We start from the raw sequence: 15,189 nt of genomic DNA on the forward strand, positions 1-15,189 counted from the left end.
AAAAAAAAGCTGTGCAAATATGCCTTGGTTCCATGCCAGCAAGGAACGGAAGTTGTGATGTTTAAACCTAAGTACCACAAAGTTGTGTGTGCTCACAACTCCAGATCTGAAGATGTCCAAGCTAATAAGTTTGAGGATGGTTGATTTCTATTTCTGAACTATGTGCAGCTCAGGAAGGATTTGTGTAAATTCTAAAGAACAAATTATCATCATGTGGCTCTGCTGTGCTTTCCTGGATGCTGGACAAATGGCCACTCTCCACATGCAGTCAGGACCAGTTTTTGACTGAGTTTCTTACAGTGTGACTCCAGTTCCAGTTTCTGCACTTACTTGTACCATGGCTCCCTCTCCGTTAACTACAGAGCAACACTGACTATTCCAAAGCTAGGTCTGGGGCTGGCCCAAGGCAGATATCAGAGGTTGTGATAGTGGATATGGTGAATGTTTGGGTGAACAATCCACCCTCTGCACACACTGGAGGTGGTGCAGGAGGAAGAACAACCTTTGCTCTCTGCTTCCTCAGAAGCTTAAAAGATCAGCTGCCTCTTATCTACTTCTCCTCTACCCATCACTTACAAGAATTTCCTGGGACACACGTTGACAGCAACCTCTGGATGCATGTGCTGTGCCACTGAGCAGAAATAGCAAGCACTATGGGTCTGTCTAGGCAACTTGCTTAAGTGAGAAAGAAAAGAAGGAAGAGTCTGAAGTGAAGCTTTCCAAATTAAGTTTGGAGGGCTCAGGATATTCCCTGAATACCCCAAAGAATGCCACAAATCAAAGGCTCTCTCAGCTGTAACCCAGGCATGTTACAGCCCATCCGCGTTAAACAATTTAAAGCCAATGGAAGAAAACAAAATACATTGTATTGCTTTAATCAAATGTATAACAAAGAACAAGGCTTGATTATTTCAGCAAGCTGCTTGACCAGCCCTGCTACACTCCAAAGTTGCTGGAGTTGGCACTGCATGATGTGCAGTGGGCACAGAAGCACCACTGCTAGGTGGGGACAAGAAGCGATGGTAAAGAAACAGGAATAGACACCATCATGGTGCAAGTTTTGTTCCCTGCTACTCATATTGCTTCAACCTTCCTTCCCATTCTTGAGAGCTGTAGCAACACTTATATACTCTCCTCTCCTTTGACAGGGAAAGAGGAATTTAGGGTTCCTCCCTTCCATCAGAAAAGCGCTGCCCATGGTTTTGTTGAGTCCTGGGGAAGAGGCCAGCTGAGGTCAGCAGTGGCATGCTGGGCTCTCCTCCACAAAGCAGTTTCTCAGAGACCAGCTTCCCATAAAATCTGAGATCTACAGCAGGTAAAGGGCACAAAGAAAAGAGAGCCTGGGCCTCCACATTCATACATGCAAAACCTTGATAGTAATTCCAAAAACATAACAGTACTGTGAAAAAGTGAGGAACTATTGCCTATTAACTAATTGAAAGATAGTGTGAATTAGCCCATTCTTGTTTTCTTCTTGTTGTTTTCTCTCCAATTTAATCCTGAAGCACACTGACAATGTGAGCTATTACATTCACCCTGCTGAGTTCTGCTCTTGGGAACTGGTGCAACCAATATGCTTATGTAGCACCAAGCATCATAAAGCACTGTTCTTAGTTGATGTCCCAGCTGTACATGCTAAAAGGAGTTTTGTCACCAGACTTGTTATAAATGGAGGCTCATGACTTCATAGAAGATTACAAACCTACACGAAGATAAGACAATTTTACTTCAAACTGAAGTGTGAAGATCTAAACCAGACAAGAAAGCAGGGCTGCTGAAAACGAAAGTCTTCCTTGTCTAACTCTCAGCTTAAATGCAGCTTGGTGCACATTGTTGAGTTATTTCAGTCAGTCTTGGCTCCTATCCAGTACTTAAAAAAAAATAATATAAATCATAGCTAACGTGCAGCATGATGGGATAGTCTTTGGCTAGGGACATTCAGGCTGTTAATTTAACTGTCACATCGGTGTCCTGTAATAGTACAGTTTTAGAGGCTGGCTCACTGCGAACAACTCGACACCACTCACAAGGAAAGCCATTTCAGGATTTAGCTGAAGAACATACTGAGCCTGGAGGACTAAGTCAGAAGCAGTTAAAACAAGGTTAGCAGAATCGCTCAAAGTCCTCTCTCATTTTTCTTGGCAAACCCAGAGGATCTGTTAATAGAAATATCATTTTGGCAAAATGTTCTTAGACTCAAAAGGAGTTTATCAGATAGCTTATTAACAAAGGAAGCTGAATGGGGAGAAATGCAATGAATTTCTGTTAGGGAGGCTAAAACTTCTGAACGGTGTGCCAGCATGCTAATCAGTAGATGCAACTGTTAAAAATGGGAAGGGCAGCTCTAACAGAGCTGTGAATGGGCACAGCACTTTGTTTACTAGAGCAAATACCCTTTTCCTTCATCAGCAGTGACTAAGCATGGACTTGTACCTCAGCTTTGTCTATATTTATTGTGGCCTGGAATACCTGACACCACTGTCAATAGCCTTTATTAGTTCAACGGGCTAGTGAATAGAATGAAAACATCAATTAACAGATGTAAAAAAAAAACCAACAGGAAAATAAACTGAGCCACCATCTGATACTGCACAGCGCCTCATGCACCATCCAGGGCACAAAACTGTTACACAGACTCACAAGCAGCAGCAGTCCCCGCTATTTAACATTTGAGCACTTAACTGTGCTAAGCTTAAGTGTCTTAATGTGTTCTATCGTATATTTAAAACGGAATAAGGAAGAGGTCTCTGCAAATGCATTTACTTGAAATACACAGCTAACAAATTACTATCCAAATTCTGCCAGACTTAACAGTATTTCTTCCTCCCACTCATACTTTCCTTCCAGTTCTGCCCTGAAATTCATGCTGTCAATCAGTTGCAGACATTTCTTACAGTCTAGATTTTTTCCTGGCTTTCAATCTTCAAAGATTTGCATTTTGTGAGCACCAAAACAAAAACCATCCACACAGTACCCCAAAGTTGATGGTTTTGAAGCACCTTGTTAGTAGTATCATTTTACTAACACCTCAGAAAGACACTTTTCCTTCTTTTGCCTACTTGCATATACAGTGATTATCTTCCTAAGCCTCTTTATCTACATATCTCTTTTGTAGGGAAAATACTTAGAATAACCCAACTAATCAAAAGCCCAATTCCATTAGAGAAGATGTTAAAATGAAGCTTTGTTTTGGTCACTGCCCATCTCATCTGCCTTTTTTTTTTTGTTGTTGCTGTTCAACCTACTTCAGGACCCAAATCCAACTGCTTTAAAACTCAACTCAGGATACATGGCAACAAACAGCAAATGAATTCCAGTAAAGACTGATGAGTCTTGTGCTTTTTAAGTATGCATGCAAGCATTGCAGCAAGCACTTTGGCACTTCCCTAGGACACATTTAATAATGAGATGTTTGGACTGGAATCTACAGAATCTATCAAAAACACTCAAAACCACCACTGAGATTACTGCAAGTTCAAGAATAGAATGCATTTCATCTGGTGAGCAGCTCAGTAAATCTGAAAGAAACCTTTCTAAAAGTGCTGTATTGCACAGCACATGAGCAATTTACCCATCTCCTATGCTGTATTTTCAAAATGCCTGATCCTGGACTGGGATCTTTGAGCTACTTCATACTTGATTCACAACTAGAAGATTAGCAATGCCATTCGACTTGTGGTATACATAGTTGTTTCTGGTCCTCTTAGAGCAGAGCTGCAGCACACAGTTACTCATCTCAGAAAGGTCAAACATATTTCTGATAAAAGATTATGGTCATTTACCAATCTAAGTAGGTATGGAGAGAAAAAAAGAAAGCAGTTGCGAGCTGTCCTGTCATCTCAACTCTTACTCTGTTTTGATGTTCTTGAAAGAATTCTCTCGCACAGGTCCAGAAAAGCCTGAGGGAAGCCAAAAGGGAATTATCATTTAATTCTGACAGTCTGCCTGGAAGACATTAGGAATGTGCCTCTGCTCTGAAGAGGAATTTCAGAACGTTAAGCCAAGAACCAAAAATGCAGTCCTATACAATGAGACCTTCCAGTGCACAGTGTCCACCTTAAGCAGTACCTCAGTCCTTCGCTCACACTTCAGCTGGCCTACAAAATCAGTATGCTGTGCCATGACTTACTGGGTCACCTCTGTGGAAAGCAAACAGGAAGATATGAATACAGTGAACTCCAAGCCACCAAGACACCATATTCAAACCCCGGGTGCCAAGCAGACCTTGGCTCAAGCAGTGTAGAAACATGCTCCTGCCATCTCCTTCCCATGCAAGTTAGAGCAAGTTTCCCAGAAAGGGACCAAACCAATTTTTTTTTTTGTTTTTAAACTAAATGCTTTTAATAGAAAACAAAATACAAAATAACTCTTTCCAGAAAGCAGAAATATTTAATCTCTCTAAGTGACAAATTAGAACGTGCTTTTTCTGCAGATCCTTGTTTTAAATGCTGATGATTTATTTCACAAAGTGTTCATGAAACTGATATTGCAACATTTGGAGAAAAATCCAACACTGGCAAAGCTGCCTCTGCGTATGCACAATAATTTAGTAATACTATTTTTTCTCATGTCACTTTGTGTGTATGTCTCTCTCCCTGTCCCCTTCTTCCTAGATTGCCAACTTCCTTTTACGGAAATATTTCTGTGAGGTGCAGTGGTAGACTGACATGTCTTGCTTCAAGTAAGAGTTCAAACTTAGCCTCTTCAGTTCCATCGTGCCCTCCTCCAGCCAAAGCAAGTCATGCATTACCCTTAAAGCCACCGCCCTCACTGTTCTCCCATCCTCAAAACACAGTGCAACCAGATTCAGAAAGATCCCTCATTCATGGAACATAAATACAAATATCACAGCTAGTACCAGGAATCAAACTCAAAACAACAATGCAGAGACGGGCCTCTACTAAGGTCAGACTTCCATCCTCTTATTAAAAAGAAAGAAGGTATTTTCTGCTTAGCTAGTCCAAAATATTGCAGAAGTGCAATAAGGAGCTGTAATATTTGGGACTGCAATGAGTGTAGAAAATACATAATGTTCTTTTAATATAAGGGTCTTAAAATGCTGGTACTCTGCAATACCAAGAAAAGAAAACAAAACACACTGGGCCAGTAGTTCTCCACACGCTCAAGCCTCAGTTAGCAGTAGATAAGATGTGCCCATCAATCAACGCAGGACATTTAAGTGCAGGTCAGCAGCTTATCTGGCTGGCAGTTTCACTTGTCTGGATCACACTTTTGGTTTCCCCTTTTCCTCTCCTACAAATACAGGATTAGAATATACACGTATTTTCATCACTCCTCCTTTTTCTTTACTCCATTTAATAGCGCAGGCCTTTTTATGGGCATGAAATTTTAAAGCATTTGCATCACTCTGAATGTGCCTTTCAAGGGGACAGAGGAAGAAAAGTGTTTCACAGTCAGTAATCTCAGCTTGCAATGGACTCTGGCATTCAACACCCCCACCCAATTCCCTAAGTAAAAGAAAAAAAATTAATGTTCCTGATTTTCTTGTGCAATTCCAGTCACTAGAAGAAGATTACAGGCCATAAACTGTACGCTCAGTACATTATTCATTTGTCCGGTATATACACCAACCAGTTCACTGGAAGACCCATCGGCAGGGGCGTTGCAGTACGTGTTACGGATGTCCCAGACCCGGACAGAATTGTCCATCGAGGCTGAAGCAATTAAACTACTGTCAGGGCTAAAAGTAAGGCTGGTTATGTTGTCCGTGTGCCCCCTCAGTTCTTTGTAGAGAGTTCCTGAAGCCAAGTCCCACAGCTTTAGCCGCTGGTCTTCGCCCGCCGAGGCCAGGTACTTACCATTGGGAGAAAACGCAAGTGCCAGCACGGGGCCACGATGCCCAGTGAACAGGCGCACCGAGTTGCCTTGCTGAGTGCTCCATAAGCGCACAGTCTTGTCTGTGGAGCCTGTCGCTAAGTAGTTGGAATTGGGGTGGAACTTGACACAGTCTACATCCAATAAATGGCCTGCATATATTCGCAGAGGGTACGTCCGATCAAACGACCAGAGTCTTGCGGTGCGATCATGGGAGGCGCTGGCAAAGTACAGGCTGCAGGGACTGATGTCCAAATCCCAGACAGGGTAGGCATGTCCTTGGTACAACACAGTGTTTGTGAAACTTCCGAGGTCCCAGTATCTGATGGACATGTCCTCAGAACAAGACAAAAGTCCTGAGCTGTCTGAAAGGAACCTGGTGCTATACACAGGCCCACAGTGTCCTCTCAGGATTTTCATTTCTGTGCCTGCGCTGTCATCCTCTTCCTCCTGGTCGGGAAGAGGAAGAAAAAAAAACCAACAAAGAAAAGCATGTTTATCTGTTTAGCACATACAGGAAAATAAGCTGGCATTAACACAAAATTTATTTCAGACGTGGCACGTTCTGTGGCACATTCTGACACAAATGCTGCTAGTGCATTTGGTATCAGTGCCAGAAGAGTTGCTGAGATCAGCCTTATGTAAGATGTTTCACCCTTATTTTGCATAGCCTCACGCCTGCTCTAGAAGGCAGTTAACCCAGAACCATATGAAAAATAAAGAAAAAAGGAACATTTTAGGGAAGCATTCCAAATGTCTGTTGCTTTAAAACACTTGTTAAAAACATCTGCTAATTCCCTATCCACTCTCTACTAAAGTTTTGGCTAAGAAGTTAAAACAGATCTTGGCATTTGCTGTTTTGGTGTGATCATTCTTGGAAGTAAAACTCGCAGTAGAGAAAAAGTAGTCCAGATGTCTTAAAGAAAAGGCAGGAGGCAGAAGGACAAGGCCAATGTGACAAGCTGTGTACTGGACATTTCTTCTCAGCCCCACACCTTAACAGAGATCCAGTAAGGTCATAGTATCTATTTCTCTGTGCCAGCACCATCAGGATGCTTTTACACCCCCACCTTTCAAGAACAGCAAATGCACGCATCTTATTTAGGCCAAAACAATCTATTTTGCGGTAGGAGAAGATATATAATCATGAAAAGGATTGTAGTGGAAACCTTTTTATCCTGCAGTTCTCCAATTTAAGCACCACAGCAGATCAACAATTAAAGGCTTTTACATTTTAAAAACCTCATGAGCTGTGCTAAAGAAATTGGAACATTTCACTCCTCAGTGGAGGCTGTCTATGGGAGTCTGCTCAAGCAGCGCCTCGATAATCAAAGGCTACAGACTGCACAAGCTGCAACAAATCTCAACTCAAAACAGTGTCCTTGCCCAGCAAGTTGCAGTCTCACCTTAGTGAGAGCACAAGAAGAGAACCACGGCTTGGGACACATCTGCTTGAGACCATCCTTCCTTGGGATACTCTTGCAGATGCTTTCAATCACTAGTGAATCAGTAACGCTTGCCTACAAGACTGCATGTGCAATTCAACACGATGCCCTTTTGTTTGTGAGCAGACTCATGAACTTTTATCACTGCACACCGGTCTGTTTCCTGCAGAACAAGCGCTTCCTGCCCTGAGAGGAAACTCAGCTCCCCAGGGCTGTCGCTGACCAGAAGCCAGCACACAGCAAGTGGCTCTCAGCTCACACAATCACCTTTCAGGGCTGCAGGACCTCAGGAACCACAGTTTGGCAGCATTTACCTACAGCTCTCAAAGCCCTTCTCATCCAACAGTTTCAAATCCCACTCACAAAAGTGAGCACACTAACTCTGCTAGCTTGCTGTCTTCCTCCATCCCGGCTTTGTGCTCAGTGGTAGGTGGCAAGCAATGTTTAATAATGCTAATTCTCTTCAGAGTAGTCAGCGCCCATGGGAGTTTTATGATGTGGCTCGGAGCCAACCCCATCTCTCATGGAAGGTGAGGCACAAAGAAATTACAGGCTCTAGCATGCAAAGCCCCGTTCTTATTCAAAATCTTTTTCTACTTCAGATAGAGCACTGCTTGCTGGAATCCACAGCGTCTCTTTTAATATGGTAACGGCCTAGAATGCTTATACATTCAGTGTTTTATCCTATTTAATTATGACCAAAAGATCCCTAACAAATTTCCAATAGAAGTCTGTTCAAGTTCCCTACAGTTTTGGTAAATTTTGCAAGTCCAGGTACTTAATTCTACGCTTCCGAATTCATACAGAGCTACCTCAGTTACCTGCAAGAACATATATTTTTGCTATTACAAGCACATGCTCTTCTTCTCTTATACTAAAGCAGCAGCCGATTTGAAAATGCCTGCCTAAGAACTCAGAAACCACTCTCCTATATGGGTACAGGTAGCAAACATTATCTTTCTCTTCTGCTTGATACTCAGTGAAACAACTGCTGTGGTAGACTGTATACATAGACTATGTATATGAACTATAACATTTCTGTTATAGTTCACTGAAAATGGTATATCTGTAATGCTTCTGAGTCGCTACATTCTTCCTTTTCCTCCCTGTAAGTTAGCCTGCTAGCCAGAGCAGGCTAAATTTACAAGTTATTTACATCTAATTTAAACAATACCCTACAGATACAGTAAAAGCTAACTTTTATTATTTGCACTCTCCATTTTCAAAAGAATAACTATCAGAAAATATTTGTAGTCACGGGACAGAACTGGAAAACCAACACTACTGAAGTGAACATTAAAAAAAACAAAAAAACTACTCATCAATAGTGAGTAGGAAATCATCCTGAGCTAGTACAAGACACCCCAAAACTACTTTGTTTTGTTCTTTCTAGTTTGTTAATGTGTTGACATGTTTTATTATATAGCACACCTTCCAATGAGACTCTTGTAGACAGACTGTCCAACACTTCAGTTATTACTTAAATCAATAAATGAGTTTGACAGGACAGTCATCTGAATTCAGAAAATGCAAATGTTTCACTGCATTTAACCTTGTGAGCAGCAAACCTTACCTAGCCTTCTGTGCAGCATAAGCATCAAGGGAATGTCTGACCCTCAAAAAACCGAACAGAACAAAAAGCCATCCTTCGCCACCCCAAAAAGACTTTATTTTACTCTAAGCAGTATCAAATTTCTCTGAGTATCATTCTTCTCTCTCATCCTGTCAGGATGGAAGATCCCTTATCTGCCTACAGTAGGGATCTCCTAGCAGGGAAACACAAGGAGGTAGATACCAAGGCTCTCCTTGCAGGACATTTTTACTGCTTCTTCCTGCATTGCCTCCTCTGTCTGCCATCCACCAAGGTGTCAGTGCCATCCCTGCTCACTGCCATCTCAAGGACCGCTACCACGCACTGTCTTAAAAGTAGAGTCAAACAGGGTCAAGCCTTAGCCTTCACAGAATTTAAAGCCTTGTCACTCTTATGGCTATTTGGAATAAAGAGCATAATTTTCTGTTGATGATTGATGTAGCACCAGTGATGAGCATGGCAAACAATAAGGCCATTCCCACTGCTGCAAAATTGCATTTTGTACTGGACTGTGAGCAAGAGAGACTATCGAGTGGCATCTGTGAAATGACACTATAAATAAAACAGAATTTCTTTATCCCTAAATGCTAAGCCTCCCTGTTTCCAAGAACCAAGCCAACACTGGCAAAGTATTAGGGCATCACACTGAGCAAAATTCACTAAAAATACAGCTAACAGAAAACTGACTACTGACACAAAGGCTTTAAGAGACTAGGAAAAACTATTGATCTCTTCTGCCAAATCACAAACTTCACACGTATACACACGCAAAAGGAGTTAATAAACCCAGTAGTGTCACTTCTGGGACTGTGACAGCTTCAGTGGATCTCTTTCAGGATGGCACTGATCTCTATAATTTCTTAAACTGCATGACTAATGTGCTTGCAGCAGATCAGAAACCAAGCTGAAGACTGATTATTTTGAGCACTACTTAAATACAGCAGTGCATCCCAATCCAATTACACTATACAGAAATCAAACAGAACAAAATGAAGAAGCCCCACAAAAACCAGCGAAGTGTCACATCCTATACAAGTTACAGAACTCGATGCAGTAACGTCCACGCACTTTGGCCTTCTTTGTTGCTGAAGTTTCCATCAGACTTATTGCTATGAACTGCTGCTGATCAGACTGCCATAACGGTCTGAAACACAGCTTCCACTCATACTGAGCTGCACTGCTGATGACTGCAGCCCAGCAAGGGTAGTCTCATTCAAGTTGGCTTGATATCTGTGCCTTCCACCTCAGTGGAACACATGTGGATAGTGGTCTGTTTCTACCTTTGATCCTGTGAGTACCTCTGTGGGCATGCACTTGCTGCTCTCTGATACAGGCATTTGTTTCCTTTGCAGTCCTTAGGCTTTCATTTGCATTCAAAGGTATGGAACCAATGATCTGCTCAGGCTGATGTTTGCCCTCAACTCTGAACTTCTGGTCAGGTCACTATTTGTTTTGTCAGTGATGAAATTACTCAGGGTAATGACGACTTTAATTTGTGCTGGTCTTTGACCAGTTTTTTAGACCCGTGCATAAATACTGCAGGATACACAAGATCTCAAAACAAACAATGACATTTGTTTGTAATTAAGCTTCTGTGGCCATTTCATAATATATGTAAAATATGCAAATACATGCCAACAAAAAGCTAACATATACTCCTGATAGCTTGGCAATATCCCACTTGTCTAAAGTCTGGAGTCAAAGAAGGTCACCTGCTAATTTACCAGATAAATTTTCCTTGTCACAGGTTAGTTTCATTTATTTTTCCTGTAAGGTAATCCATAGCCAAATGTCCTAGCTTATCACGACAACAACCCCGCAGCTCCACCCTGGTTTACTGTGACCTGTTCACTCAGCAGAAGGGCTTAACCAGAGAAGTGGTGAACACACTGCTGTGCTGCCTCACCTGGACACCTGCCTTTAGTTCTCAAGCTAACTAACAAAGCAATCTCGACTCATATACCTCATCATATACCAAACTATACACTCTTCAAAAATAAACCTTGCCACCAGGTATTTTTCTATGAGTAGAAAATAAAACAGCGGGAGAAAAGAAAAAAGGATGCTTCTGCTAAATGCACAACAGAAGAACAATTGAATGCTTCCTCCTCCCTGCCCCCCCTTCATGACAAGAGTGATTAAACAAAGGAAGAGTTACAAACTGATCTCTAACCAGATATAAGATGCTACACGGGCAGTTGTGGTGAGAGGGGAGGGAGGGTGTGACTAGAAGTTAAAAGAAAAAGAAAGAAAACTGGAAGATGTTATCTAGCTTGGCATGCAAAGGCACAGATATCCCAGTCCTCATCTTTAGCACTCCAGCACAAGTGAGAATTATCTGAAGCTCCTATACTACTGATTCTTTAATGCAGACATGCTGTATAATTTTTCCATAACTCCTCACCTCTTGCTAGGGTGACTCTTTACATACAGTTTTTTTCACTTAAACATACCTTTTACAACTGAGGCCTCAGATCAACCTTCTCTGGTTCTTTTCCTACTTTATCTTCTTCTTCCCATTTCTGCCTCCTTTTTACCACCTTTCTGATTGCGTTTTGAGCCACTTCTAGTTTTCACTACAATGTGTTTTTACTTTCCATATTTCCTTGTTTCATCTTCCCACCCACGGAAAAAGGCTTTGTGCTACACAGCAAAGAGCCTTCTCCAGTGACCTGTGTGTACCGGGCTGCCTCTGTACTGTGATCTCTTCAAGGACAGTAAGAAGAGGGAGATCTGCACCTAGGACTAATGAACTGTGACTGAGCACATTGTCATCACACCTCAGTGCAGCATTTTACAAGCAAGGCAGGAAAGAACAGGGATAAGAGGAGTCTGTAAGAAGAGGTGAGTCAATGCAGACAGGAGGCAAAGAGACTCACAGTTTCCTATAACACTATTAGATACTCAACATGAAGCTCAAATATATTTCAATAGAAAGGGTATTGAGGAGGAGAAAAAAAAAAAAAAGAGGTATTCAGACCTCCTCATCCAGGATATCACAAGCCAGGCGGATGCGGGACACATCAACAAGATGGGGCTCAGATTTTAACTTCTTGGAACGCAGGCTCCACAGCTTAACGCATGAATTATCAAACCCAGCAGCAAGCAGCTTGCTATTTGGTGAAATCTCTGCCGTATTCAGCAATTGCTCTGTGTTATAGAAGGCATAGAAGCAGATGGTTGTTAAGGAAGGGGGCCCATCCTTGACGCGTTTAATGCTGTCCTGCAGTAATTCCAGCGCTGCCTCATTCTGCAAGATGGAAGCTGGCACCTCGCTGGGCTCCAGCCCGTTGCTCTCATTACGCGAGGAGCTCCCACTGGCGTAGAGCTGGTAGTCGGTCCTCTTGGAGGGCTGCACGTCCAGGTGGATGTGCAAGGTCAGGACTTTGCACAGGGCGTTGTTGTTGTCACTTTGGAGGTAGCGAAGAAGGTAGTTGTAGCTGTCCTCTTGAAGGCGGATGACGTATTTGTTGTCCAGAAAAGCCCGGAGCTTCAAGTTGGACAGGATATCTTGAATAGTCATGGTAGTCTGTAACTGCTCAATGATATCCTTCTGGCTGGCATTCTGCAAGAACATGCCATGGAAGCGGCTGTAAAAACTGTCCACTGTGCTTTTTAGGCCATTCTGGACCATGTTCAGATGGAGGTAGACAAAGAGGGGATACAGAAGAGGCATCACTTCATGGCTGTGCTGAGAATCTGAATCTACAGAGAAAAGAGCAACAAACTTTGAACAATTTCTCAATCCGCTTTCTAATTGGAATAAAGCAGAGCAAGGACAATTACTGCAAAAAGCCTCAAGAATAGGACTCTGTTGGTTTTTGGCATTTAAGTGGATCTTTTCAGCCACTTAAGGGGATATAGAGCATTTACTGAAGATTTAAGTAGAGATTTCAAGTTGATAAAGTATATTATCAGAAAAAAAAGGGCAGATTTCAAAACTCCTTTTAGGTGTGGTCAGTTATTAAAATACTACCTTGAGCTACATGACAGTCGCATTTTTTCACTCCGTATTTCAGAAAATACATACATTACTCATTGTAATAAACTTTAAAATTTACTTGTTACATTTAAAATAGCATTTAATATGCTTCAGTCAAAAATATTTACGTAGTTCATGTTGGCCTGAACTTAGATGGCTTTTTTATTTCCCCCTTAGGCTTCAATAAAACTTGTACACGATGCTTTGGGTGGAACTGATTTGATTTGTCCCAAGCTACAGTTGTCAGAACGTACTGCAATATGCTGGGCTTGTTTCATTTCTGTGCCAGCTCATGTGCATGCTTTCTGTCTCTCACCCTGACAAGGCAAATCCCAGCAGTAATTCCTAGTGCACTGTGTAAACAGTTCCCGATTAGGCTATGCTGTACCTTGCAGAGACTGAACTGTGCAGCAGCTCCACCCCTCTTTCACCAGCTTCTTGGAGCTGTGCCCCTCCCACCAGCTGCAGGGAGCTGTGAGGAGCAGAGCACTGCCACCGGGTATCATAATCCCACGCAGGGCACAACAGTGACTTACTGGAGGCCCAAATGCATCTTCCACTGTGTACCTCCCTTTCTAACTTCCCCTTCAAGCACTATCAGTAATATCAACCAACACTGCACACTGGGATCAAGGCTCACTGGAGAAATGTAGATATGTCACAAGGTGGGAAGAATGGCAACCTCCATTTTCAAGGCACTATTATAAAAAATCTTATCTGTTTTTTGTTGTTGTTGTTGTTGTTTTTCTTTTAAATCTCCCCACCTTTGGGACTCTAGGAGAAATATGAACCATTGTAGGAATACCTGGAATTATGGATGCTCTATGCACCCCACTATAGTATAAAAATATTTTTCCCCATCATGTATTTGCAGTTTCTAAGTCTGTACAGGTAAATGTAAGGATATAAATTCTCTGAGTAGCCTTGACAATTGTAAAAAGAAATCAATTATGAACAAAATTCAAAATTCCTAGGCTAGGGGACAAAAATTAGTGCAGTCATCTACTAAGTTATCTGCGATTCATATAAAACACTGCTATCTTCCTTTTTGTCTTGTATATATACAATGCTTTTCAGAAGATCTACAGATATAGAGGCCAAATCTATAGTAACAAGATAAGTTCAACAGACAGCTGACAGATAGATAAAGCTATTCAGCAATCAGGCAAGAAAAACACACACACACACACACACACACGCACACACACATTCAGTTGTAGTAACTGAAATCTCGTAGCTTGGAATCAAAAGATTCAGACAGATACATGATTTGAAGTCCTAAGACTTTCTCTAGTCCACACCATATACCTCTCCCATTTCTGAATTAATTAACCACACTGTATGTCATGATTTTGAATTTTGTAATACTGTCATTTATTTGTTGAAATGGGACAGATCCAGCTAGCTTTTTCTTCCTTGCTTCCTGATATTTACCTGTGAGAAAATTGCGTAACCGTCCAAATTGTACTTCATATTGCTGTGGCTCCGGCAGGCAGGGAGCTGCAGACACGACGTTGGCACAACCAGATTCAGATTGGACTGTGAAACAAAATAAAGAAAATTAGGATTTAAGGAGTTTTGCATGTGTGCTTGGAAATAAAACTTCTCGTAAGATCCAAGGTAATCCAGCCACTGGGATGACATTTTATACTTCATACTGTCCATGGAGGACACTGTCTTAAGCACCAAAACAAGGCATTTATTAAATTAAATCTAAAGAGTTACACAACTGAGATAGATCATGAATGAAAAACTAAACTGATTTTTTTAATTTAAAAAAAGCTTAGCAACTCATCTGCTTGCTCTCCCCCACCCCAAACACATTTTTAAGCTTTCAGATACATTGGGTTCACGAGAAACAGTGTAATGTTGTCACAGATCCCTTTAGAGTTTTATAAGACACTGGATGGTTTTACTACTCAGAAAGAGGAAAGCAATTTCTAACTTTCTCCAAAACAAAGTCTCTCCTTCTGCTAAAGTCACCACCCATCAAGACACGGGGCCTGCAGTAACCGTACCTCAGAGCAAAGGTCATCTCAGAAGGCATTAAACTGATTTTGGAATCAGCATCAGCTCTTGTAAGAGCAGTTCTGTTCCATCTAGAAAGGAAATTACTTATTCCTTTGGCACAAAACCCTTGCTCTTTTGCTAATGCCCTAGAATCTGCCAGGAGGCTTTGTACAGGTTTATAGACATTCACCTATATAACCTAGGCAAATAAAAATGCTGGTAATTAGAAACAAAATCTGCATTCCTAAACTTTAACTGATGTATTTAATTCTTCTGTTCTTGCAAGAGTAGGACAAGTCAAAGAGCTTTGTTTTCCTTTTTTTTTT

The 15,189-nt window shown here is 41.7% G+C and overlaps 1 protein-coding gene across 1 annotated transcript in view; it reads right to left on the reverse strand.

The window, feature by feature from the left end:
* Positions 1-3,207: 3,207 nt before the first annotated feature.
* The window catches only part of TAF5L (TATA-box binding protein associated factor 5 like), an 18,366-nt gene continuing 6,384 nt past the window's right edge, over positions 3,208-15,189 (reverse strand). Inside the window, exons 3-5 of the mRNA XM_003204037.4 lie at positions 14,288-14,392; positions 11,852-12,576; positions 3,208-6,285 (exon numbers count right to left, since the gene is read on the reverse strand). Of these exons, the coding sequence (XP_003204085.1) occupies positions 5,488-6,285; positions 11,852-12,576; positions 14,288-14,392 (1,628 nt within the window). The 3' untranslated portion in view covers positions 3,208-5,487. The remainder of the gene's footprint in view (positions 6,286-11,851; positions 12,577-14,287; positions 14,393-15,189) is intronic.

Source organism: Meleagris gallopavo, chromosome 2, assembly GCF_000146605.3.
Source record: "Meleagris gallopavo isolate NT-WF06-2002-E0010 breed Aviagen turkey brand Nicholas breeding stock chromosome 2, Turkey_5.1, whole genome shotgun sequence".
Classification (NCBI taxonomy): domain Eukaryota; kingdom Metazoa; phylum Chordata; class Aves; order Galliformes; family Phasianidae; genus Meleagris; species Meleagris gallopavo.